Genomic DNA, 24,320 nt, shown 5'->3' with positions numbered 1-24,320 from the left:
AGGCAGTGCAGTGTGCTTAATCTTAGATGCATGCTGAGAAATTCTATAAGGTGAACGTACAGAATGCACAGATGTGGTTAATAACTCTGCGGCAGTTCTGGGAACAATATCCAGTCAGAACTCAAGCTTTTGAAACTTAGGTTGAAGCCTTGAAGTAAAAGCTTAGAGGAAGATATTTAAAGAAAGATAAACTGAATCGTGTAATTGTGAAGCATTGCTTTTAAAATATTTTGTTTAAGTCTTTAAGGTGAACATACAGAATATACAATTATTTAAGAAGTGGGAAACGTTTTTTTCCAAAAAAAAAATTTGTGTAAAGCAGGCCATTCATCATATTTCAATTGTTTTAATTGTTGGATTCTCCAGACTGGTTATGATTATTTCTAAAAATCTTTAGAATTTCTCTGTGATAGTCATGTTCTTTACTTTTGATTTGTGAATTCCTTACCTTTTCAATTCTAGCATATTATTACTTAATTTTGAATCAGTTCACAAAGTATGCATGGCAGATGGCAAAGGTTTGATTTTTAAAAATTAGAGCAATGTAAATTAAGGCAACTATATTTATAAAATATACACTGTGCAAAATTTTAATGTGTTACTAGAATGCCTCCCATGTTGTCACTTCGTAATTCAAAGGTTTTAAGGGCAGAAGTAAATTGTCACTAAAGTCACTAATAAATCAAAAAGGGCAACACTTCAGATGCTAACTGTGTACAATCTTCTGATATGCACTGCTAACAATGTTGGCGTGGGGTCTTCTGAGTCAAGAGCTTTTTTGAGAAATATCTTCAGATATAGGATTATTGCCAGGGTTAGTGATATTTGAAAACATTGGAGAACCAAGTACTGGTAGTATGGGAGGTAATGGGAACTGCAGATGCTGGAGAATCCAAGATAACAAAGTGTGGAGCTGGATGATCACAGCAGGCCAAGCAGCATCTTAGGAGCACAAAGGGCCTAGGCCCGAAACATCAGCTTTTGTGCTCCTAAGATGCTGCTTGGCCTGCAGTGTTCATCCAGCTCCACACTTTGTTATACTGGTAGTATGGGGTTAAGTCTGGTTAACTGGAATCATTAGGAAAGGGATTTTGGAATCAAACTTTAGAGTTTTGCGTTTTCAAGGCCAGGAAACATTGGGAGAGATCCTAAATCAGGCAGCCACCACAAAATTTGAGAACAGAAGATGTGGACTGCAATTTGAAAATGCAAAGATAACCTAGAGTAGGTTATTGGAGACCGCTTGGATGCAGAAGTGAATCTTACACCACTTGGGCTGAACTTTGGCACTACTGAAAAAGCTTGCAGGCAGCCATCCTCTCGAGATAGGGACTTTTGGAAGATTGCAGGAATGGCCTGATAGCCGTATGAGGGAAATAAAACCAAGAGAATTACATCTGAATCTTACCTTTTTTATGATATAGGAGGTCCAGACCCCCCACCACATTTCCACCATTCTTCCACTCTGATCCGTCTTCTCTGTAAACAATTCTGTTTGGCTTTCCCCAAAGTCAACTGATTCCCATCTTTATCATCCTGCCTGATAACATTTAAGAGTATTTGCTTCAACATTGAAGGTGGTAGCAGTGTTATTTCTTGATATGCATGTATCAGCTGAATCCTAGCCTATGAAATTTGTAGGCTTTCAAACTAAAAAATATAAACAAACAAAAATTAGAATTGGAGAATGGTGTAACGATCGTCTTTTTTTCTGTATTTTTCATTGCGGACTGCAATGGGAAAAGAACTGATTGAAAAAGCAAGGTTTGTTTTGAGATTGCACTTTTTTCTAAACAAGTAATCTGATGCTCATTGTATTTGCTGCTTACATAGCTGCTGGTTCACGCAGTAGCGAAAGGTTTGTCGGTGTGCTGGAGCTGAGAGGTTGTGTACCAGTCGAGGTTTAGGTGACCAATTGATGTATGAACTAGTGACCAATTATCATTGACAAAGGTTTTCTACCTCCCATGAGTAATATGATTGCCTCTCAGGGTCCCCTCATAAGATCAATAGACGTAGGAGCAAAAGTAAGCTATTCAGTCCACTGAGTCTCCGCAGCCATTCGATCAGATCTTGCTGAGCTGATATCACTTTCCTGCCTTTGCCCTGTAACTCTTAATTCCCTTACGGATTAAAAGCCTGTCCTCTGCGGCAGTCCCGTGGGGTCAAGGATGACACTTCCATACTGGGGGTGAGAAGTGTAGGTGTAGGTTCTATAGTGACTGAATAGTTTAATCCTGGAGACACAGACTCTGTTGCAGGCGGTGAAACTTGTGTTTGAAGAAGTGGGTGGGTAGGACCCTCTGGATTCTGCATGCTGTTTCCCTTGCTTGCACTTGATCTCCACATGCTTGACTTGATGCTTGAAGTGGTTGGCAGATGTTTATTCTCCAATTTTTATGTTCTTGGGCAAGCAATTCCCATGTATGTCGCATTTGTTTAGGGAGGCTTTCAGGGTGTCCTTGTAGCATTTCTTCTGTTCTGCTGGTGATCACAACCATTGGAGAGCTCACAATAGAACACTTGTTTAGGGCACACAGACAATGCAGCTCGCACAACCAGCTACGATGGGTGGGACTGGTGCCTCAGTGTTGGGATATTGACCTGAAAGAGGATACTTACATTGGCACACCTATCCTACAAGTGGTCTTGCAGAATTCTGCAAAGACGGCACTGCTGATAACTCTCCACTGATTTAAGTGTCTGCTATTCGTGATCCATGTTTCTGATGCATAAGGGAGGGTATACTCTGTAGACCATGAGCTTGGTGCTGGGTTTGAGGCCTCAAGCTTCAAACATTTTGTTCCTAAGGCATCCGAGAGCTGCACTGGCAAATTGGAGTTGATATGGGATTTTATTATAAATGACTGCTTGTGCAAAGAGGAGGATCCTGAGGTATGGAAAATGATCCACATTGTCCAGGAGCTTGCCAGGGATCTTGATGGTCTGAGGCTGTATTGTGTGGCAGGAACGGGCTGGTAGAGAACCTTTGTTTTCTGGATGTTTAGTCGGAAGCCCCATTCTCTCTATTTTGGCCTTGAATATACATAACGACCCGGTTATGACCGCCTTCTATGGGAAAGAATTCCACAAATTCATTTTCTTCTGAAAAAAGAAATTTCTTCTCATCTCTGTCTTAAATGTGTGAACAATTATTCTGAGATTATGCTCTCTGGCCCTAGACTCTCCCACAAAGGGAAACGTTTCCACATCTATACTGGCAAATACCCTAAGAATCTTGTATGTTTCAATAAAATTGCCTCTAGTTTTTCTAAATTCCACAGGTCCAACCAAATCAACCACTCATCATAAAGAGAGTCCCTCTATAGCCACTATCAGCTGAGTGAATCTTCGCTGGACTACCTCCATAGTATCCAGCTGTGGTCTGACTTAGTGCCTTGCATTGTATCTAGTACCTTATTTTTAGCAAAACGTCCTGACTTGTTTATTTCCCATTCAGTTGCTGTCAGCTGTCACTTTTATTAATAGTTCAGAGACATTTATAGTGTGAACCAGTCACCCTGTGCTTGCTGCAAAAAACTGAAAGCATCCAGAAAAGGGAGATTGAGAACTATCATTCTGATCAGCACGAGAATCATCTGAGCAAATCTTATGAACAGAGACCACTGAACTGCTTTTTCCCTGGCCTTAACACCCATTGTGCTTCCTGTCTGTGTGAGTAAGGGACGTTTATAAAGGGGTTAGAGTTTCAATTAATAAATTAGGAGAGGCAGTAGCCGACTGGTATTATCACTGGACTGTTAATCCAGAGACCCAGATGACGTTCTGGGGACCCAAATTCAAATCCCGCCATGACAGATGATGGAATTTGAATTAAATAAATAAGAATCTAATGTTGACCATGAATCCATTGTCAATTGTTGGGTAAAAAACCCATCTGGTTCACTGATGTCCTCCAGGGAAAGAAGCTGTTCTCCTTACCTGGTCTGGCCTACATGTGACTTCAGCCCCACAGCAATGTGGTTGACTCTTAGCTGCAGTTAGGGATGGGCAATAAAGGCTGCATTTCCAGCAACGCCCTCATCCATAAATGAATAAAGAAAAAAAAGTTGCATACCAATGGTTTTTAAATGTTTTATCTATAGCTGAAGTATTTATTTCTAACAAATAGTCATTCTTGTTAAGTACAACAATCTGGTTCATGCTTTCTGCCAATGTGGTTCTGAAAGTCAGGTAAATTGGAAACTACAGTGTACTTGTCAAAATCTTTAATTTTTGTGGTGACTCTGAGAATAGGCACCCTTGATTTTCTGTATTTCTGCCCCAGTGAAGTATAACAATTGTCAAAAGTTCAATGATGAGCAGTCTCCAAGATGTTATGATCATGAAGTTTAAAAGTAGTTAAGTTTTTTTCGTCTGACTTTTAATGGAAGTAAAGAACAAGTCACTAAACAATTAATAACAAAAAACTATGTCCTTTCTTTTCTGTTAGCAAAGATTTTAAGGCTGAATTAATCAGTCTTAATTATTCATAATAGAATGTAGTGTATGTGTATCCTTGACTAATATGTACAAACATCATATAATATTAGTGTTTCTCCTTTAACATTGCTTACAGGAAGGTAACCCTGAATTTGACACTGGATCATGTAGGGTCTTAGCTTTTGTGGGTGCAAATCTAGGAAATATTAAGATAGACAGGTCAAACAAAACACAAAAATTGTGGAAAGAGGACAGATCTTACAAACTTGGCACTTGACAAGATGCAGACTTTGGCAAACACATCAACAGAAGTGGTCAATTTTATGGGTAACTTGGAATTTACTGAAATATTTCAGTTGTTATTAATGACTGCTTTAAGTATGTCTCTGAGCTGGCTGTCTACAGGAAATGGCATATCTGTTTGAGAATTTGAGAAATTAGGTAATTTACTCAGTTTTGGGCAATTTGTTAGTTCATGAATGGTAACTGATTGGATTTCTGTTGATTACTGATTCCCCTTTGATTTGTAGTAATTCTTACTAAATTTGGTTAGTTGGATATTGAACTGAAATTTATCTGTGAAAGTATTATTTCAACCATGTCCAGCCTTGGTGATGCGAATTACAGAGTTTTGGCAGAATTAAACCACACAAGATACACACTAAAATAGCTCTTTTTGTTGGGAAATATGACAATCAAGAGGCTGATATAGATGCATGTAGTATTTTGTTTGTTTGGGATTTGCATGTGTACACTGTGGATACATTTGACCAAATACCCTATCAATAGACAGTTGCCTTTGTAGAGAACCTTAAGTCAATATGTTTACATTTCATCAGTATATATTTAGTCAAAACAAAAAAAATTGAAATGAGAATTGTTCATATTAATTTGGAAAATGGTACTTAAGGCAATATGGAAAGAATAGTTGAAAACCTGTTTAATTTTCAGGCTTTTCATGAAATTTACATTTTCTAAATAACCTAATTTGAACAACTTATTTAAACTTTTCTCAAGGATAATTCTGTAATTATTTACTGGATGAATAGTTGTGCTACACTGTTTCAATTCTTGGCCAATACTCTGTTTCGTGCTTTCAGTAAAAATAACCTTCCAGGACAATCCAGACAAGTGGGATGAGGTGGAAAATATCCTTACCTCGTCTCAACTTTGCTAATCCTCCTTCCCAAGCCACAATATCCTGTCACATTATTTTCACTCATGCATACGCTGACTTCCTACTTCCAAAGACATTCTCTTCCTAATTTACAAATCACCATCCTGCATGCATTGATTGTTTGGCTCTGATGCTCTGCATGTTACTGCAGTCCACCTTCAATTATGGAGACTTCAGCCCTCCTGACCTACTTTCTTAAATGAATTGGTTAGCTTAGCTAGATGGACGGCTAGTTTGCAATGCAGAATGATGCCAAAAGCAAGGGTTCAGATCTTGCCCTGGCTGAGGTCACCATGAAGGTCACACCTCCTCAACCTAACTACTTGCATGAGGTGTGGTGACCGTCAGGTTAAACTCACCTGTGTTCATCTTTCTGTAATGAAAGTGTGGCCTGTGGTCCTCTGTAATTATGGCAACTTTCATGTCTATGCTTTGGGTCTCTATCCCTAGGCACCTTCACTTTTTTCTGTCTTTCTTTTTACCAAAACCTTTGGCCAAACTTCCAGCTTTTAATTCACCAACCCAACTCTAACAGTGACTTTTTCTCTTCTGTGAAGGCACATTTCTGCGATAATGAATAATGTTGACATCCTTGTTCAAATCAGCCAAGGTCTCTTACGTGTCTATATTTTTTTGCCTGGTGAAGACTCCTGGAAGACTCATTTGCTGAGACATTGGACAATTGGATTGCCCAGTATTCCTAAAAGGCAACCATTTGTTATTTAGCTGAAGTGCCAGATAGTTGCAAGCTTCTACATGAACTAACATTTTTCGAAGAGGAAATGATAGCATTAGAGGGAAGACTCTGAGGGAAGAGATAGCATTCATTGAAGCTTCTACCAAGTCACCACTGTGTTGATAGCTTCTCCTTTTTCTAACGGGTATGTTATCAGTGGGATGTGTTTTAATAGAAGAAATCAAAAGATTTCATCAACTTCCTCCCAACTGGGTGATGGCAAAATCTTGTTGCCCATTCCACCTTGTATCAAAAATCGTTTCCTTGGCCAGGTGAAAAACAATTTAAAAAGCAGCAGCAGTTCAGGAAGAAGAAAACTAAGAAAATGGAGTATTGTGTACAGTTTTGCCATCCTTATGTGAGTAAGGACTTTCTGGCTATGGCGGGAGTGAAACAAAGACTTATCAGACTGATTGCAGGTATGCTATGCTGACAAGTGAAGAGAGACTGAATCAGTTAGAACCTATAGAATTCTAGCAAAGCTAAACAGGGTAAATGTAAGAAGGATGATCCTGATGACTGGAGAGTCGAGAAACAGGGTTCATGGTCTCAGGATAAAGAAGGGCCATTCTAAGACTGAGATGAGGAGTAATGTCTTCACCCAGAGAGTCGTTAGCCTGTGGAATTTTCTGCCAAAGTAAACAGATGAGGCCAAAACATTGACTATTTTTAAGAAATGGTTAGATTTGGCTTGGGGCTTTAAAGGATCAAAGGTTCTAAGGAAAATACGGAATAGGGTACTGATTTGGATGATTAGCCATGATCGTGTTGAATGGCAGATCAGACTCAAGGCCCAAGTGGCTTACCACTGCTCGTGTTTCTGACGTGAAATGTTTTACCAGCTCCTCAAATCAGTTATCTTTCAAAGATGCCTGGAATCACCTAATCACATGAAGTTGCCTTTGCCACGTGACAGGCACATTAATCCACACTGGCCTGAAATCTATAAGTTTACTCTAAATTACTAAATTCACTGCATATTTGTGTGTTATCTACTAATTCGTTAATGGTTCTGTGTAAACCCTCATTAGATTGTGTTAAATTGGTGAATAGCAACAATCTAAATAAAGCCCTGTAAAACACTGCACATTTCTACCCCAAATTATATTTACTTCCATTAATAACAAAGCTTTTCTTGCATTATTTCAACTACTCACCTATCTAATATAATTCCTTTAGTTAATGAGATTTTTTCGAGTTATTTCTTTTGTAGTACTTAATTAAGCACTTTTTGAAAGCCAAGATACATAACATCTTTATCCACTATTCTGGCTATTTTTTCAATTAACTCAGTCAGGTTTCCTGAAGAATGTTAGCTATGCAAACTTTTTCAAATTATTATGTATTATATCCCAAATTGTGCGTTATAGTAGCTTCCCCTACTTCCAAAGTTTTTAAAAAAAAAGGTCTATGTTTCTGGTGTTCCATTTGATTGAAGCAATAGGACTATGTGAACCACCATCTAATCCAAGGGAATTAACCCTGTTGTCAAGAACCTATTAAGTAAATGAGCCAACGGCTTACATATTGTGCACATTATCTTCACAACGAGAATACTGTGTAACTTTTCAAAGTTACATTCCTTTAACCACAATTAGCCAACATTATTATCTAGCAAGGTTCCAGAGAAGCCTAGTTGTTTATTCATAATGATGACTTTTCTGTCTTACCTCATCTTGACCATTTCAACTTTTTCTGTTTTCCCCACTAGTGAACATATTGTTATCAGTTTAAATTGTGTGTGTTCTCACTAGAAGAGTCGATAAGTGTATAATGCAGTTAAGAGCCCAGTGCCTAAGGAACAGTTCTATAGGCTTGTTCGATTTTTAGAAAGTTATTACTCAATAAAAATTTTCCTGGAATAATTTCAAATTGACAAAATAGGTGACGAAGCTGCTTCACGCGGTAGAGAAAGTAGAAGTAGGTGCTTGCATCAAATACTGAATGTCCTCCTTGTAATGTGAGTGTTTGTCAAATTAGTAACACCGTTATCTTATATGTAAAAGAGGTTTTTTTGAGTTATTTCAGGAGAAAATTGCAGAAGAATAAATTAATACATAATCTATACTATAGCAAAAATAGATATGACTTCAGATAGATGAGAAACAAACAAAAACGGGGGATCATGGGTGAAAGTGAAAGCAGGAAATTTGTATTTACAATGTTGGAAACGTACAAAAGTGAATTGACAGTCAGAAATGTTCTGTTTTCATCATCAGATCCATTTACATTTCTCATTACTGTCTCATGACTTAAGCAGAATATGTAACTCAGAACTGAACTGCCAATTTCCTATATCGTACATTACAAAAACTATTTGTTTTGAACTCCATGTCTCTTAGCTGTGCTCTTGCCTTGGTCCTTCATCACTGAAATCTGCACCTGTACCTTTGTTACATTCAGATGTGACGATTCTGATGTTCTTCTAGCTCACCTCCCATCCTCCAAAAACTCTGCTTCCTATATCATATCCTGCATTATTTAACTTGTATTGGCTTCTGGTCCATCAATTTATCGTAAAATGCTTGTGCTTGTTTTTTACTCTGTTCATGGCTTTTACCACTTATCCTCTACCCACCTTTCCACCATCTGTGCAACCTCCTCCAGCCCTATATCTTATCATTCAACCTTTATCATAGAATCCCCACAGTGTGGAAACAGGCCATTCGGCCCAACAGGTCCACACTGACTCTCCAAAGAGCATCCCACCCAGACTCATTTCCTATCCCGGCATTTCCCATGGCTAACCCACCTATCTTGCACATCCTTGGACTATGGGAGGAAACAATAGCCCCCAGCAGAAACCCACTTAGACACGGGAAGAATATGCAAACTCCACACAGACAGTTGCCCGAGGGTGGAATCGAATCAGAATCTGTCTCTTGTGCTGTGAGGCAGTAGTGCTAACCACTAAGCCACTGAGCCGCCCTTCAGAGTTCTCTAATAATGTTTGTGCATCTTCCTTTTTGCCCTTCCACTCTTGTCAGTGTGGCCTCACACAATTCAATATTCTCCTTAAACTTTTCCCTTCCTCTCTTTTTACAGCACCCATTTAAACAAGCTGTTCCAACATTTCCTTTGTCCTGACATTTGATTTTGGTCTAATTATGCCTCTGTGAAAAGTCCAAGGACCTTTTTGTGCTACAATATGCTACATAAATGCAAGCTATAATTGTTGAGGTATTATTATGCAAGTGTTTGCCTTCCTGGTATGAATACAAAGATCCAACTCAAATATTAGCAGCTGTTCCATTGCTGCATCATTGTGAAGTCTATCTAATCACAATCTCACATGTAGCTATCCCTTTGTTATGATATAATACGAATTTGACAGTCTTGTTGAATCTGCTGCTCTTGGTGGTTTGTGCTATAATAACTTCAATAGTAAGAGTGAAGTTGTTGACATAATTTATCTTAGAAGGTCACAGTATTTGATCATTTTTGCTGCTTTGAGCAGTACAACTAAGTATTCTGAGCTATGTCACTAACTAAGTTCCTTCTATATTTTTCCCACTGCTGTGCAAACCTCTGAGGTCCATGTGCGGCAGCAGCTTCACAGTTTAAGGGAACATTGTTCACCAAATGAACACAAATTTCTTTCCTTAAAGGAAATGAAAGAAAGACTTGCATTTATATAGTGCCTTTCATCAACGCATGATATCTAACATGATTTATTTACAGCTTTTGAACAACTTCAGTCGATTTACACATGGCAAGTTCCTTGAAATGGCAATATGATAATTGTAAAACAATCTATTTTTCTGATGTTCGTCAAGAGTTGAATGTTAGCTCGAACAGGGATAATTCCCCTCCTCAACAGGGCTTCACTTTAACATTTGACTAGAAATGTGGAAGCTCAGATAGTGAAACATTTAGTAGTGCATAGAGTGGCAGACTTGACTTCTGTGCTGAAGTCCTGGAGTGGGACAACATTTGTAAGCACATGATGCCACAATCATAAAACTGACAGTGAAAGAGACTTGGAAGCAGGGAATTCAAAAACCAAAGTTAAACTGCTTTTAAAAGTAAATAGTGGAATTGATTGTGTTTCAAACTAACATTTGGCATCAGAATTTTTAAGTGAACAATAGAGGTGTTTGTTTATAACTGTTTTGTCTGAGAAAAATGGATGCTTCCTTCAATTCGTAGTCTGCCCTTTTCAAATTGTAGCAATAGAAGCAGTCACAGTGATTATTAACAAATACAATCTGTACTGCTTTCTATGGTCATGTTAGTTGTTAAATTACTGTTCAAAATTCTGCTGAGCATTTATGATGGAAGAGTTCCATCTGATGATATTTTTCATCTCTACAGTTGCCATGATCCTATCCAGATGAGGAGGGAGGAACGCAAATCTATTAATTTCTCTGCATCTCCTGCCAATGCTGCAAAACCAATCATTACAATTTGATGTCTACACTGATGTGATTCAGTTCACTTGTTATCTTCATGTTTGCAAAGCAAACAGTGAATGTTTCTCAGTTAATCATCCAGTTCTGCTGCTGTAAATCCTCAGGTCTTTATCTGTTTACATTTGGTCTTTTCTTCCCTGATTAACAAAACTCATTCATGGCTCCTTCAGTGACAGCAGGCTAAATACAGCATTTTGCACTACTTGAGAATAGCAAACTTAAGCCAGTGCTGAGAATTACAAAGCAAATAATTCCATTGTGGTAAAAGTATGAATTAACAATCCAAAGGTCATTAGTTCAAATCATGTCATAGTTAGTTGCAGAATTATTTGTAATAAATGTGGTAACAGGGGCACCATTAGAAAAATAATCATGAAATCTGCCAACATAATGCGAAACCCAAATGGTTTACTAATACCTTCCTCATTCAGTCTAGTACACACACAAGTCCAGTCCCACAAAATCTCAGATAACAAAGTGTGGAGCTCGATGAACACAGCAGGCCAAGCAGTATCTTAGATGCTGCTTGGCCTGCTGTGTTCATCCTGCTCCACACTTTGTTAGTTCGGATTCTCCAGCATCTGCAGTTCCCATTATCTCTCCCACAATATCTCGCTGACTTCTCAATCCTTCTGTAGTGGCCTCTTGTACAACTAATTACAATGAACCAGAAGGCCTTCTGAATGAAACAACAATGGGCATTAAGTATGGCTCTGTGAACATTGTCCAAAACCTGAGAACAATGAACAAAAAATTGATTCTAGAAATCTGAAGATTATTAACCAGTAAATCAGTATCCTACATGCATAATAATGTTCACATGAGTCAATTTTTTCATTGATACATCTTGATTTGTAATCCAGATATTGGTAAATTGAGTCAAATATGTTTCAAGTTGATTCAATCAATTATGCTTTGTCATAAATGAAATCCAAAAATTTTAACTAAGCTTAATATGAAACCCACACATACAGACAGGCCACAGGTTGCAAGCAGGTTCCATTCTGGAGTCCGTTCTCATGTCGATTTGTTTGCCATTTGGAACACAATGCAAGACAGTATAAATCAGCTGTTTTAACTACAGGAAATATTCATATGGCAGGTCTTTAAAATTTCATCCCTTTATGGGATCATGTTCTGAAGAATAAGCATTCACAATTCAGTCATTTGTAAATCACGGACCCCCTCCCCCACCCCGTAAAGATATTGGTTTTAGATGTAGGAGGAATGTGGCACAGGAAGGCAGGGCTTAGAAGCAGGAGTAGGTCATCCAACCTTTAAGATTTATCCTGCTGTTCAATTAGATTATGGCTGATGTGGCTGTGGTCTCATCTCTACTTTCCTTCTCGCTCTGATAGCCCTTGACTATCTTGCCTAATAAAAAGAATCAATGTCACTTTACTTTCAATAAGTTTAATGACTAAGCCTCCACTGCATTATAAGAAAGAGAATTCCACTGACTGGCAACCCTTTGAGGAAAAGAAATTTCTCATTTCTGTATTATCTCATTTATTCTTAAACTATGTACCCTAGTTATAGTCTTCCAAACGAGCACATTATCCTCCTTGTATCCGCCCTATCAAATCTTCTCAAGATCCTAAGGGTTTCAATCAGATGACATCAGTCTTCTGAACCACAATAGGTATAAGCCCAAACTATTCAACCTTTTTTCATAGGATAAGCCCTTCAAGTCAACCTTCTCTGAACAAATTTATATCCTTTTTCAAATGACAAGGTCAAAAGGCACTGGACAGCTGCAGTAAAACTTGCTTATTTTAATATTCCATTTGCCTTCCTAGTCACATACAGTGCCTATATGTAATTGATTAATTCTCATTACAGGCCACTCGTATTCCTCTACACCACTGTGTTCTGTAACCTCTGTTCATTTAAATATTACACATTTATTCCATTCTTCCATTATCAGGTTCACGTTCCCCCGACATTATAGTTCTCAAAGTTTTGGGCACTCGCTTAACTTGTTTATATCTCTTCATTGACTCTCTGGCTTATTTTGACAAATTATTTCCGGATTTTTTTTTGGTTTTGTCATCAAATGTACCTACTATACATTTGATTCCTTTATCCAAGTAATTTAGAAAATTTGTAAATATTTGGGGTCCAGCACTAATCACTGTGGTGTCCACAGGTTACAGTTTTACAGATTGACATAGACCTATTTATCCCTTCTCTGTTCCTGTTAGCTAATCAATTCTTCACCCATGCTAACATGTTATTCCTAAGCAATGTGCTTTTACTTTTCAAATGGCCTCTTTTCAAATGTGTTTTGGAAATTCAAGTATACCACATCTACAGATTTCTCTTTACCCACGCTGTCAAAGAATACTACAGTTTCACTTTCACAAAGCCACGTTGACTGTGCCTGATCGTGTTATGATCTTCTAAACATGCTAATATTATAATCTCACGAATGGTTTTTTTTGCTATTTGGCTATAACAGATGTTACGCTAAATGACTGTTAATTTCCTACTTTCTATCTCCCTTATGTCTTAAATAAAGGTATTACATTAGCTCTTCCATATTTCATTAGAACTCTTTCAGAATCTAACATGTTTTAGAAAATTAAAACCAATACATAGGATATAGGCATTAAAATATCTTGAAAACCGTTATTTCTTAAGTTGTACATTGAGATCAGGAAATTCCTGAATTTCCATTGTGTGTAAATGACAATGTGTTCGTTGGAACCTTGATTATTACATTTGCCTTCTGTTATTAAGTATTAGCATGTAAATTGTGCTAAACATCATACCAACAATATCTTACTCTCAAAATTTAGTACTGGTATTAATACTTGTGATGCATTTAACTTTAAATTGGTAGCTTATTAAATCATGCTCAGAAAAACATTGTAAAATCAGATGCTGTGCTGTGATTTTCATGCATTATCAGGTGTGGTAAGAGACCACTGCACTGACATTTCAATATGTGTATATTTGATAGTATTTTCAGTGTATTATGTCATAAAGACAGTTTTTTACTTAAGTCGTTGCCATTTTATTGCTGATTTTGCATAAGTGAGCTCCTATCATGAATTACAGGACGAAGCAAGCTCCACCGCTATTTTCTGTCATGCTGCCATTTTATTAAATTATACTGCAGCATTACAAAAATACCTTCCTTTTACAGACCTAGCTCCACAAATCTAATAGGTGGCACCTAATCCAGCAGCAGCCTTCAAGACCCAGAAAAGTCTAGGTTGGCACCATCTTGGAACTCCAGAATTTATCTCTATTGTATTAGAGAATTCTGTTGACAGGGACTGCACACTTTTTGCCAGTGGTAATTTCTCAAGGTCACTGGAACTAAGTGGGTTAATATTACTTGACCTCAAATTTATGGACATGCCAACGATTTTGCCCTTTCAATAAATTCATTACATCACTAAAATACTGCTTATGCATGTATGACAGTCTTGTTACAACTAATGCTTTTCAAATGAAAAGAGTCAAATACTGATGATATACAGTGTGATAATGGGAACTGCAGATGCTGGAGAATCCAAGATAACAAAGTGTGAAGCTGGATGAACACAGCAGGCCAAGCAGCATCTCAGGAGCACAAAAGCTATCGTTTCGGGCCTAGACCCTTCATCAGAGAGGGAGATGGGGAGAGGGTTCTGGAATAAATAGGGAGAGAGGGGGAGGCAGACCGAAGGTGGAGAGAAAAGAAGATAGGTGAGGAGGTAGGGAGGGGATAGGTCAGTCCAGGGAAGATGGACAGGTCAAGAAGGCGGGATTGGTTCTAGGTAGGAAATGGAGGTGCAGCTTGAGGTGGGAGGAAGGGATGGGTGAGAGGAAGAACAGGTTAGGGAAGCGGAGACACGCTGGGCTCGTTTTGGGATGCAGTGGGGGGAGGGGACGTTCTGGGCTGGTTTAGTGATGCAGTGGGGGGAGGGGAAGAACTGGGCTGGTTTTGGGATGCAGTGGGGGAAGGGGAGATTTTGAAGCTTGTGAAACCCACATGGATACCATTGGGCTGCAGGGTTCCCAAGCGGAATATGAGTTGCTGTTCTTGCAACCTTGGGGTGGCATCATTGTGGCACTGCAGGAGGCCCATGATTGACATGTCATCTGAGGAATGGGAGGGGGAACTAAAATGGTTCGCGACTGGGAGGTGCAGTTGTTTATTGCGAACCGAGCGGAGGTGTTCTGCAAAGCGCTCCCCAAGCCTCCGCTTGGTTTCCCCAATGTAAAGGAAGCCACACCGGGTATAATGGATACAGTATACCACATTGGCAGATGTGTAGGTGAACATCTGCTTAATATGGAAGGTCATCTCGGGGCCTGGGATGGGGTGAGGGAGGAGGTGTGTGGGCAAGTGTAGCACTTCCTGCTGTTGCAGGGGAAGGTGCCGGGTGTGGTGGGGTTGGAGGGGAGTGTGGAGCGGACAAGGGAGTCACGGAGAGAGTGGTCTCTCCGGAAGGCAGACAAGGGTGGGGATGAAAAAATGTCTTGGATGGTGGGGTCGGATTGTAGATGGCGGAAGTGTCAGAGGATGATGCGTTGTATCCGGAGGTTGGTGGGGTGGTATGTGAGAATGAGGGGGATCCTCTTGGGGCGGTTGTGGTGGGGGCGGGGTGTGAGGGATGTGTTGCAGGAAATGCGGGAGACGCAGTCAAGGGCGTTCTCGACCACTGCGGGGGGAAAGTTGCGTTCCTTGAAGAATGTGGACATCTGGGATGTGCGGGAGTGGAATGCCTCATCCTGGGAGCAGATGTGGTGGAGGTGGAGGAATTGGGATTAGGGGATGGAATTTTTGCAGGAGGGTGGGTGGGAGGAGGTGTATTTTTGGTAGCTGTGGGAGATGGTCTGTTGTAGGCTGCAGCAGGACATTGACAGGATGCAGAGATGGGCTGAGAGGTGGCAGATGGAGTTCAACCTGGATAAATGCAAGGTGATGCATTTTGGAAGGTCGAATTTGAAAACTGAGTACAGGATTAGGATAGGATTCTTGGCAGTGTGGAGGAACAGAGGGGTCTTGATGTGCAGATACATAGATCCCTTAAAATGGCCACCCAAGTGGACAGGGTTGTTCAGAAAGCATATGGTGTTTTGGCTTTCATTAGTAGGGGGATTGAGTTTAAGAGTCGTGAGACCTTGTTGCAGCTCTATAAAACTTTGGTTAGACTGCACTTGGAATACTGCGTCCAGTTCTGGTCGCCCTATTATAGGAAAGATGTGGATGCTTTGGAGAGGGTTCAGAGGAGGTTTACCAGGATGCTGCCTGGACTGGAGGGCTTATCTTATGAAGAGAGGTTGACTGAGCTCGGACTCTTTTCATTGGAGAAAAGGAGGAGGAGAGGGGACCTAATTGAGGTATACAAGATCATGAGAGGCATAGGTAAAGTTGATAGCCAGAGACTATTTCCCAGGGCAGAAAAGGCTAACACGAGGGGTCATAGTTTTAAGCTGGTTGGAGGAAAGTATAGAGGGGATGTCAGAGGCGGGTTCTTTACACAGAGTTGTGAGAACATGGAAAGCGTTGCCAGCAGCAGTTGTGGAAGCAAGGTCATTGGGGACATTTAAGAGACTGCTGGACATGCATATGGTCACAGAAATTTGAGGGTGCATACATGGGGATCAATGGTCGGCACAACATTGTGGGCTGAAGGGCCTGTTCTGTGCTGTACTGTTCTATGTTTTATGTTCTATGTTCTATGGTGGGCTTGAAATGGACACAATGATGATATAGACATGGGTTTGGAATGTCTTAGCAAATTAATCATTATGTCGTGTCCTTGCTTCTTGCCTGTGTTTGAAACGATTGTTTCTCAATCCTAAGTGTTCATCTTCAAACATTTCTAGTGACTTTTACATTCCAGTCTGGTATTTTAAAAGTTATATGCATCATGTGTAGAAAATAAGTGAATACATGTTTGCATTGAACTGTAACTGCATTCTGGCCAATCTGCCAAACACTGATTGGATAGGAACTCTACTTTGATCTTTATTACAACTGTATCTCAAATGTAAAACTAGACTTCCATTTTTTTTAAGTCACTATATTTTGCCTTCTGAAAGATGCTGATAAAAACTCACTTCAACAGACCTATACTGCTGTGAGCCGTGTCTTAAACTGCGCTAGAAAGGAAGAGTGTAAATTGTTCAGCTCTTTACTATGACTGGTGTGATGGCATTTTTTTTGGATCTTGAATCTTTGTAAATTAATTTCCTGATCTTGTTTTAGAAAGTTACAGGAAACATCAAATAGGGCTAAGTACTAGGAAGGAAACCACAGTCAACTACTTCTGCTAGGTTGGAACATATTCTGAAGAAATTCATAAGCAGATGAAACCATTTACCTGCTATTTCTCTCATCAGGGCATGATCTGTGAACAAGAGAAACTTAGTAGTGCATGAAAATTGTTAAATAATGTAAAAAGAAGCTTTTTTCCTTGCCCACAAAGAAATGTAGCAAAAACCACATTTTGTTATATACACATAATAGAGTAAAGGTCTCCTAATCTGTCTGCTTTACATTGTATACTCTAGGTACTGACGACTGGTAAAAGCGGTTTAACATGCTAACATCTGGTATTTTTGTATCTTCTGCAATTATTTACACCTTTACATACATCATCATTAAGACTGATTCACTGCCTTTGGAAATGTTCCTTTTCTCGATGTGTAATCCACCTAAAAATTTTGCTGTCCATTTTAAGGTGCATTCTACATATACTTGCTATCACAAAGGCTTATGAATTTAAAACTAATCTTGCTGAAAGAATATTGTTGAAGTTCAATAAAATATCCATACTCTGTCGTGAAGTATTGAATGTTCACTTAAAATGAGTTAATGATGTTTTATTTTTAAAAAATGTTTTCAGGTAAACTCGCGCAAGTCATTTTTGGACACTGGGATGTTGTAACCTGCTTAGCCAGATCTGAATCATACATTGGAGGTGACTGTTATATACTGTCTGGGTCACGTGACGCAACTCTGCTACTCTGGTACTGGAATGGAAAAAACCACAGTGTTGGAGAACACCCTAACAGTAAGTGAAGAAAATATATTAAATCTAAAGCTACGTTTTACTTGATAATTCAGTCTCTTAATTAACAATAGGAGTTTTGCAAATTCAGGATTTGACTGCATTTGTGGTAACGTGAAATAGTCTAAATGAAGTCTTTCCCTTTTAAAACCTTTTGTTTTAAAATCATTTGTTAAATAAGTTTATTTGAATAGGCTGTTTTGTATACTAATATTGTATTTTAATGGAATAGTGTCGGTTTCATTGTCTTCAGATTGGTATGACAGGTCGGCACAACATCGAGGGCTGAAGGGCCTGTACTGTGCTGTTATGTTCTATGTTCTATATACTGAAACTATATGTAGCTGCCCAGAAACGTGGATTAAAGAGTAGTTGTTCTATTACGTATCCATATCCTCGATATGAATTCCCATGCAACAAACACGGTACTTTCCAGAATGTTGCTGGAAACATCAGGCTTCACAGTGACTGCAGGTAAAAATACAAGGTAGATGATACATAATTTGTTTTTTTCCAGGCCAGAGCATTGTATAAGCTTCCACTCTAAAAGAAATAACCAAAAAATGTAGAATATTAAATTTCTTCAACATTGCATCTGTTAACTCAGCCTTTTCAATATTTGAGCTGAGATGACATCATGCCGACTCTCAAGTTAAAAGTGAGGGTGATTATGCAAAAAAGGCGTGTTTTCTCTAGAATTTAGAAGGTTAGTGGGTGATCTGTTTGAAGTCTTCAAGTCATTAATAGGAAAATACGTGGTAGATAAAGGTTATCCATCTCCACTGATTGGAAATTCTAGAACTAGGGGGCATGGTCTAGAATTTAGGGCCAGACTATTCAGAAGACATTTTAAGAGGCACTTCTCTGCATGTACGGTAGTAGAGGTTTGGAAAGTCTTCCATAAATGACAGTTAATGGTAAATCAGTTGTTAACTTTAAATCAGAGATAATTTTGTATTGAGCAAAGTATTAAGCGATATGTACCAAATGTAGGTATGTGGAGTTCGGCCACATATCCATCATTCGGTGAGATCATGACTGAACAAGCTGAAGGGGCTGAACGGCCCATTCTTGTTCATGTGTTCCCTTGTTAAGTATGAAACCTGAAAATAGAAAAATGCCAAGTATCCGAAGGAAATGCCACATTCCCACATATCACAGGATATTAGATATTTGAAGGTGTGACCTACAATTAGTACCTCTTTCAGCACTGATCCTTTCTGAACATCAAAGCCAAGCACATAGTTGGATTCCTAATTCATCATGAAATAATGGAGAGAGAGTTCATAAAATTTAATTACGTTTTAAATTATATTTTTGTACGTTACAGGAGCAATCTAGCAAATAATACTTCTGGATTTATATCACACGAGTTGATCTCCTCTGATCATACATGTGAGGAGCTAAGGCCATGTCCAGTCTTCAAGTGGCATGTGATTGTGGAGTGAGGAATATTTAGATCAGGATGGACTGATGCATTTCAGTCCCCATATAAAGTAATAAATTTCTACTTTGTTTTTATGTCAGTACTGAGAGTGGATCGCCATTGTTATTTCACAAATTTTGTGACCATTTAGGAAATGGAATTGTTTCAACAAAGTAATTTCTATGCAATGCAGTCTGATGAGTTGAAATGTGCAAAATTAAGAGGCTATAGTGCCACCACTGGATAAATGATGCCATTGCAAAATGAAAATTTACATAAGCTTTTTTCATAATCATGTGAATGTAAGAATTTATAAACCAGTTTAAACTGACAATGACATTTGCTAGAACTTACCTATAATTTAGCTAGAAATCAATTCAAAATTCCCCAATTTCATATTCAACTATTTCTAGGTTTGTCATTTCAAGCCATTAATGTTTTCTTTTGTTTTCCTTGCTCTGACTTAGCTTTCTTCATGGCAGCCACTCTGGCAACTCTATTCAGCTGCAGTTGTCTTTACACACAGTCAAATCTTACCTATCTTTTCCATCCTACAGTCTGCAACTACAATGCAAGCAATGCTCGCCTACTGGAGAAATAGATCAAGTACTTCTACAAATCCCTTTGGACAGAAATATTACTAGAGGCAGCGGCTCACTAATATGTAGTTTTCTGAGAGCTTTGAGAAAGGAGTTTAGATGTTCTGAGCTTCACACACGTACAGTTTTCTGTGTTAAAACCATAAGGTTCAAGAACAGCTGCTGAATATTATATTGATTCAGTATAAATGTACAGCTGGTTTAAATTTATGCATGTAAAACTTTTGCCTTGAAGTTTTCTACATCAGAAGCAAAATTATGCCTTTAATTGACTGGGAGTAAAGTTTGATCATGATTGGCACTATATTTCTTAGCAACAATGGAAAATTCCACATCTCGGGACCTGTAGCAAGCCTTAGCGTTTAATCGATGCAACTGTAGAATAAATTAAAATACTGTCATTGTCAGACTGCTACCTGTGGAAGGACATTTAATAATTAAGTAGTTCCTGAAGGGCCTCTAGTGTCAAAGACCATTACTGCAGCATCAGGGTTAGTTAGACCTTTTAAAATCTGATGGAACATAAATACTTACATAGTATTAAGCCCAGGATACAATTTGTCATTTTTTTCACAGTCATTAGGAAGAAAACATGCAAAATAGTGGTAATGCTGGAATAGTGGTTATATTAATCTAGAGGTGTGGTCTTATGGTTGTGAGACATGATCGCAAATCCCACTATAGTTGTTACTTAAGTACATCTGGAATAAAAAGATTGCATCTGCAATGATCAGCATTGAACTAGTGGGTTGTCATTGTAAACCCATCTGATTCGCTAATCTCCTCTAGGGAAAGAACTGTGCCATCCATACCTAATCAAGTTTATGTATGATTACATGCGCATAGTTGTGTGTTCGAATGTTAACGGCTCTCTAAAATGACCCAACAAGCCACCCAATTATACTAAGCTATTGTGATAAACCATATTGGCTTGGATTTTGCAAACATATATAAGGTCATAGCTTTCATGACCTCAAGGAAAGTAGCCCACAAAGATTTAATGATCTCAGTGACATACATTTAATCTTTTCTGACATTAATTTGGATTTGATGCCAAGACAAGGGTATTTCCAAGGATCCAATAACAGTAATATCATTGGGCAGCTAATAACAATGAAGAATGCTCATAGACAACAAATTATACACTGACCATCCTTAATCATTTTTAGATTTTGCAGATAGCAAAATTAAAACTGAGACTTGCACATGAGGAAATGTACTATCGAATACAAAAATATTAATTTAAAATTTTATGGAATTTTAATCATATGAGGAAAAACTTTTACAAGCATTTAACATTTTTTGAAGAGCAATTGTTCAGCAATAGTCACATTACTACAAACCCAGTTACACCTCATTAATGTGACACTACATTTTCAAGATTTTCTAGCTGTGATATTACGGTGTGAAAGGGCAGGTTTTTGATGTTATTTCTAATTGATTTCCAACTGTGGCAAATTTCAACCGTAGATCCATTGACAACAAGCTTTTGATTTGCACATATAATTGATGCCAACAAGTGGCTGTTTTACTGTCATTACTGCCACAAAATCTGTGTCAACAAGAATGAGATTGGACAGCCCATCCAATATTGATCTAAGAATTGAATTTGGGCATACTAAGAGCAAAAATAGTCCAGTTAATCTCACAAAGACCTTCTCCTTAATACTTGAGACTTTTGCTAAAATTGGAATTGGAATTGACACCCTGGTACGTAATGTTCACAGAAACAAACTTTTTAAAGTAATGTCCCAGTCTCCTCACCAGTTGGCCAAATACACTAGAAGTGTTAGCAAAGTTTTATATAATTATGAGGGAGCAACTTTTGGAAACCTTAACATTAAAAGCATATTCTGTGAAGTTTAATTGCAACAGATCAGATATTGACATGGTATGTGTCTGCTGATTGATCACTTAATGAACTTTCTCAGCGAGTAAATCAGAACTCATGTTGTTTGAACACTGCAGAAGAAACACAGATGTTACCAAGGGCTCAGAATGTATCATGTGTAGAGATTTCAGTATCCGTTGCCAAGAATGGCTTGGTAGCACCCCTCTTACTGAACTGACTGAGTTCTAAACAACATAGCTGCCAGGCTGGCTTTGTCATTCTCTGTGAACTAAGAGAAAAGAAAAATCTACAGAAATAGGCATTCATGAGGCTACACGATCCATCAGAAGCTAAGAATTGCAATTTATCATAATCTTCTGGATGTACGTTTGCTCGCTGAGCTGGAAGGCTCGTTTTCAGATGTTTTGTCACCTTTTTTTATATGAAAAAATATACTTTATTCACAGAATGATCAAAAAAAAACATTTATACACCTTCCCAGTCATGCATGCCGCTTCGGGTTACCCAGGGGATACGTACACCAACTAAAGGCAAAAACAAAACGAAGAAGAAAAAAAAAACAAAGCAAAGAAAATACCCCGGCAGTCATGTCCCCGCACAGTCCCCGTTGGCCCCCTGACCAGATGGGGAAGGCGCCAGCTGGGCCCAGTTACCAGATAGGGCCCTTTTTTCCATTCTGGACGAGGGGTTTCATATGGTGGTCTTTCCCCACCGCGCCTTGGCGGCGGCTGCCCCAAGCTTTAGCGCGTCCCTCAGCACGTAGTCCTGGACCTTGGAGTGCGCCAGTCTGCAACACTCGGTCGGGGTCAGTTCTTTCAGCTGGCAGACCAGCAAGTTACGGGCAGACTAAAGAGCGTCTTTCACCGCACTGATGGTCCTCCAGGCGCAATTGATGTTGGTCTCGGTCTGTGTCCCGGGAAATAGCCTGTAGAGCACGGAGTCCCGTGTCATGGAGCTGCTCGGGACGAACCTCGACAAATACCACTGCATCCCCCTCCAGGCCTCCTGCGTATAGGCACACTCCAGAAGGAGGTGATTGACAGTCACGTCTGCCCCGCAGCCGCCTCGAGGGCAGCGTGCGGTGGCGCAGAGATTCCAGGCATGCATGAAGGATCTCACTGGCAGAGCCCCTCTCACTGCCACCCAAGCAATGTCCTTGTGCTTGTTTGAAAGTTCTCGTGAGGAGGCATTCTGCCAAACGACTTGGGCAGTCTGTGTGGGGAACCACACGACGGGATCCACCCTCTCCTTTTCCGGAAGGGTCTCGAGGATACTACGTGCTGACCACTGCCTGACGGCCTTGTGGTCAAAGGTGTTTCCCTTCAAAAATTTCTCCACCAAGGACAGGTGGTATGGCACGGTCCAACTACTTGGAGCATTCCGCGGCAATGAGGCCAGGCCCATCCTCGCAACACCAGGGACAGGTAGAACTTCAGTAAGTAGTGACAGTTGGTGTTTGCGTACTGAGGATCTACGCACAGCTTGATGTAGCCACACACAAAGGTAGCCATAAGGGCAGGGGTGGCGTTCGGTACATCCTTTCCCCCATTTTCCAGGTCTTTGTACATGGTGTCCCCGCGGACCCGGTCCATCCTCGACACCCAAATGAAGTGGAAGATGGCCCGGGTGACCGCAGCGGCGCAGGTCCAGGGAGTAGGTCAGGCCTGCGCCACATGCAACGGTACCGAAAGCCCCTCGCACCTGACAACCAGGTTCTTACCCGCGATGGAGAGGGACCGGAGCGTCCACCTGCCCAGCTTCTGCTTCAGTTTGGTGATACGCTCCTCCTTGTCACAGTTCTTGCAAGGTATTTTGTAAATGATGTTCGTTTTGCTTGTTGTCTGTATAGGGTCTTTTAAGTTCATTAGCTACTGTTTTAGTGCGTTGGTGGGTTTGTGGGCTACCATGATGCCAAGAGGTCTGAGCAGTCATTTCCTTGCAAGAACTGTGACAAACACGCAGAAAGCTAGCCACCAGGATACATGAACATCAACTAGCCACAAAACGACATGACCCACTATCATTAGTATCCTTACATACAGATGAAGAAGGACACCACTTTGATTGGGACAACACATCCATCCTAGGACAAGCCAAACAGAGACACGCACGAGAATTCCTAGAAGCATGGCATTCCAACTGGAATTCCATCAACAAACACATTGATTTGGAGCCCATCTCCCACCCTTTGAGAAAAAGAACAGGAAATGACATCACCAACATAGGAAATGACATCACCAACCCAAGGAAACCTAACCAGATAAATAGAAAGCGGGACATAACACCAGCGCTTCACCGGAGACTCACTGATGATGTTACCTAGAATGGTGATGAAACGTCTAAAAACTAACCTTCCAGCTCAGCGAGCAAACTTACATCCAGAACCTCAACCTGATCTACAAATCTTCTCAAAACTCGTTATCATAATCTGTAATCTCATGGACCAGTGTAAATCTCATTCTACCTGTTCCCACTAAGTCAAGGGAACTAGCCATCGCTCAGTAAGAAGCACAGAAGATTATGCCTGGAGTAGCACCAAGTGTCTATAACATTGAGATGCAAACCTGACCGAAGTAACATGGTAAATGATTACAAAAATCAATGAATGATATCAAAGCTGTGCAACACCCAGTCATGAATGGTGTACAATAAATTATTT

General features: G+C 39.6%; 1 protein-coding gene across 3 annotated transcripts in view; it reads left to right on the top strand.

Moving 5' to 3' along the window:
- The window catches only part of lrba (LPS-responsive vesicle trafficking, beach and anchor containing), an 856,602-nt gene that overhangs the window by 789,678 nt on the left and 42,604 nt on the right, over positions 1-24,320 (top strand). For all 3 annotated transcript variants that reach the window (XM_048526975.2, XM_048526966.2, XM_048526981.1), the window contains one exon: positions 17,620-17,787. In XM_048526975.2, the coding sequence (XP_048382932.1) occupies positions 17,620-17,787 (168 nt within the window). The remainder of the gene's footprint in view (positions 1-17,619; positions 17,788-24,320) is intronic.

This window comes from Stegostoma tigrinum, chromosome 1 (genome assembly GCF_030684315.1).
Source record: "Stegostoma tigrinum isolate sSteTig4 chromosome 1, sSteTig4.hap1, whole genome shotgun sequence".
NCBI classification, from domain to species: domain Eukaryota; kingdom Metazoa; phylum Chordata; class Chondrichthyes; order Orectolobiformes; family Stegostomatidae; genus Stegostoma; species Stegostoma tigrinum.
This window is presented reverse-complemented; position numbering and strand designations above follow the sequence as displayed.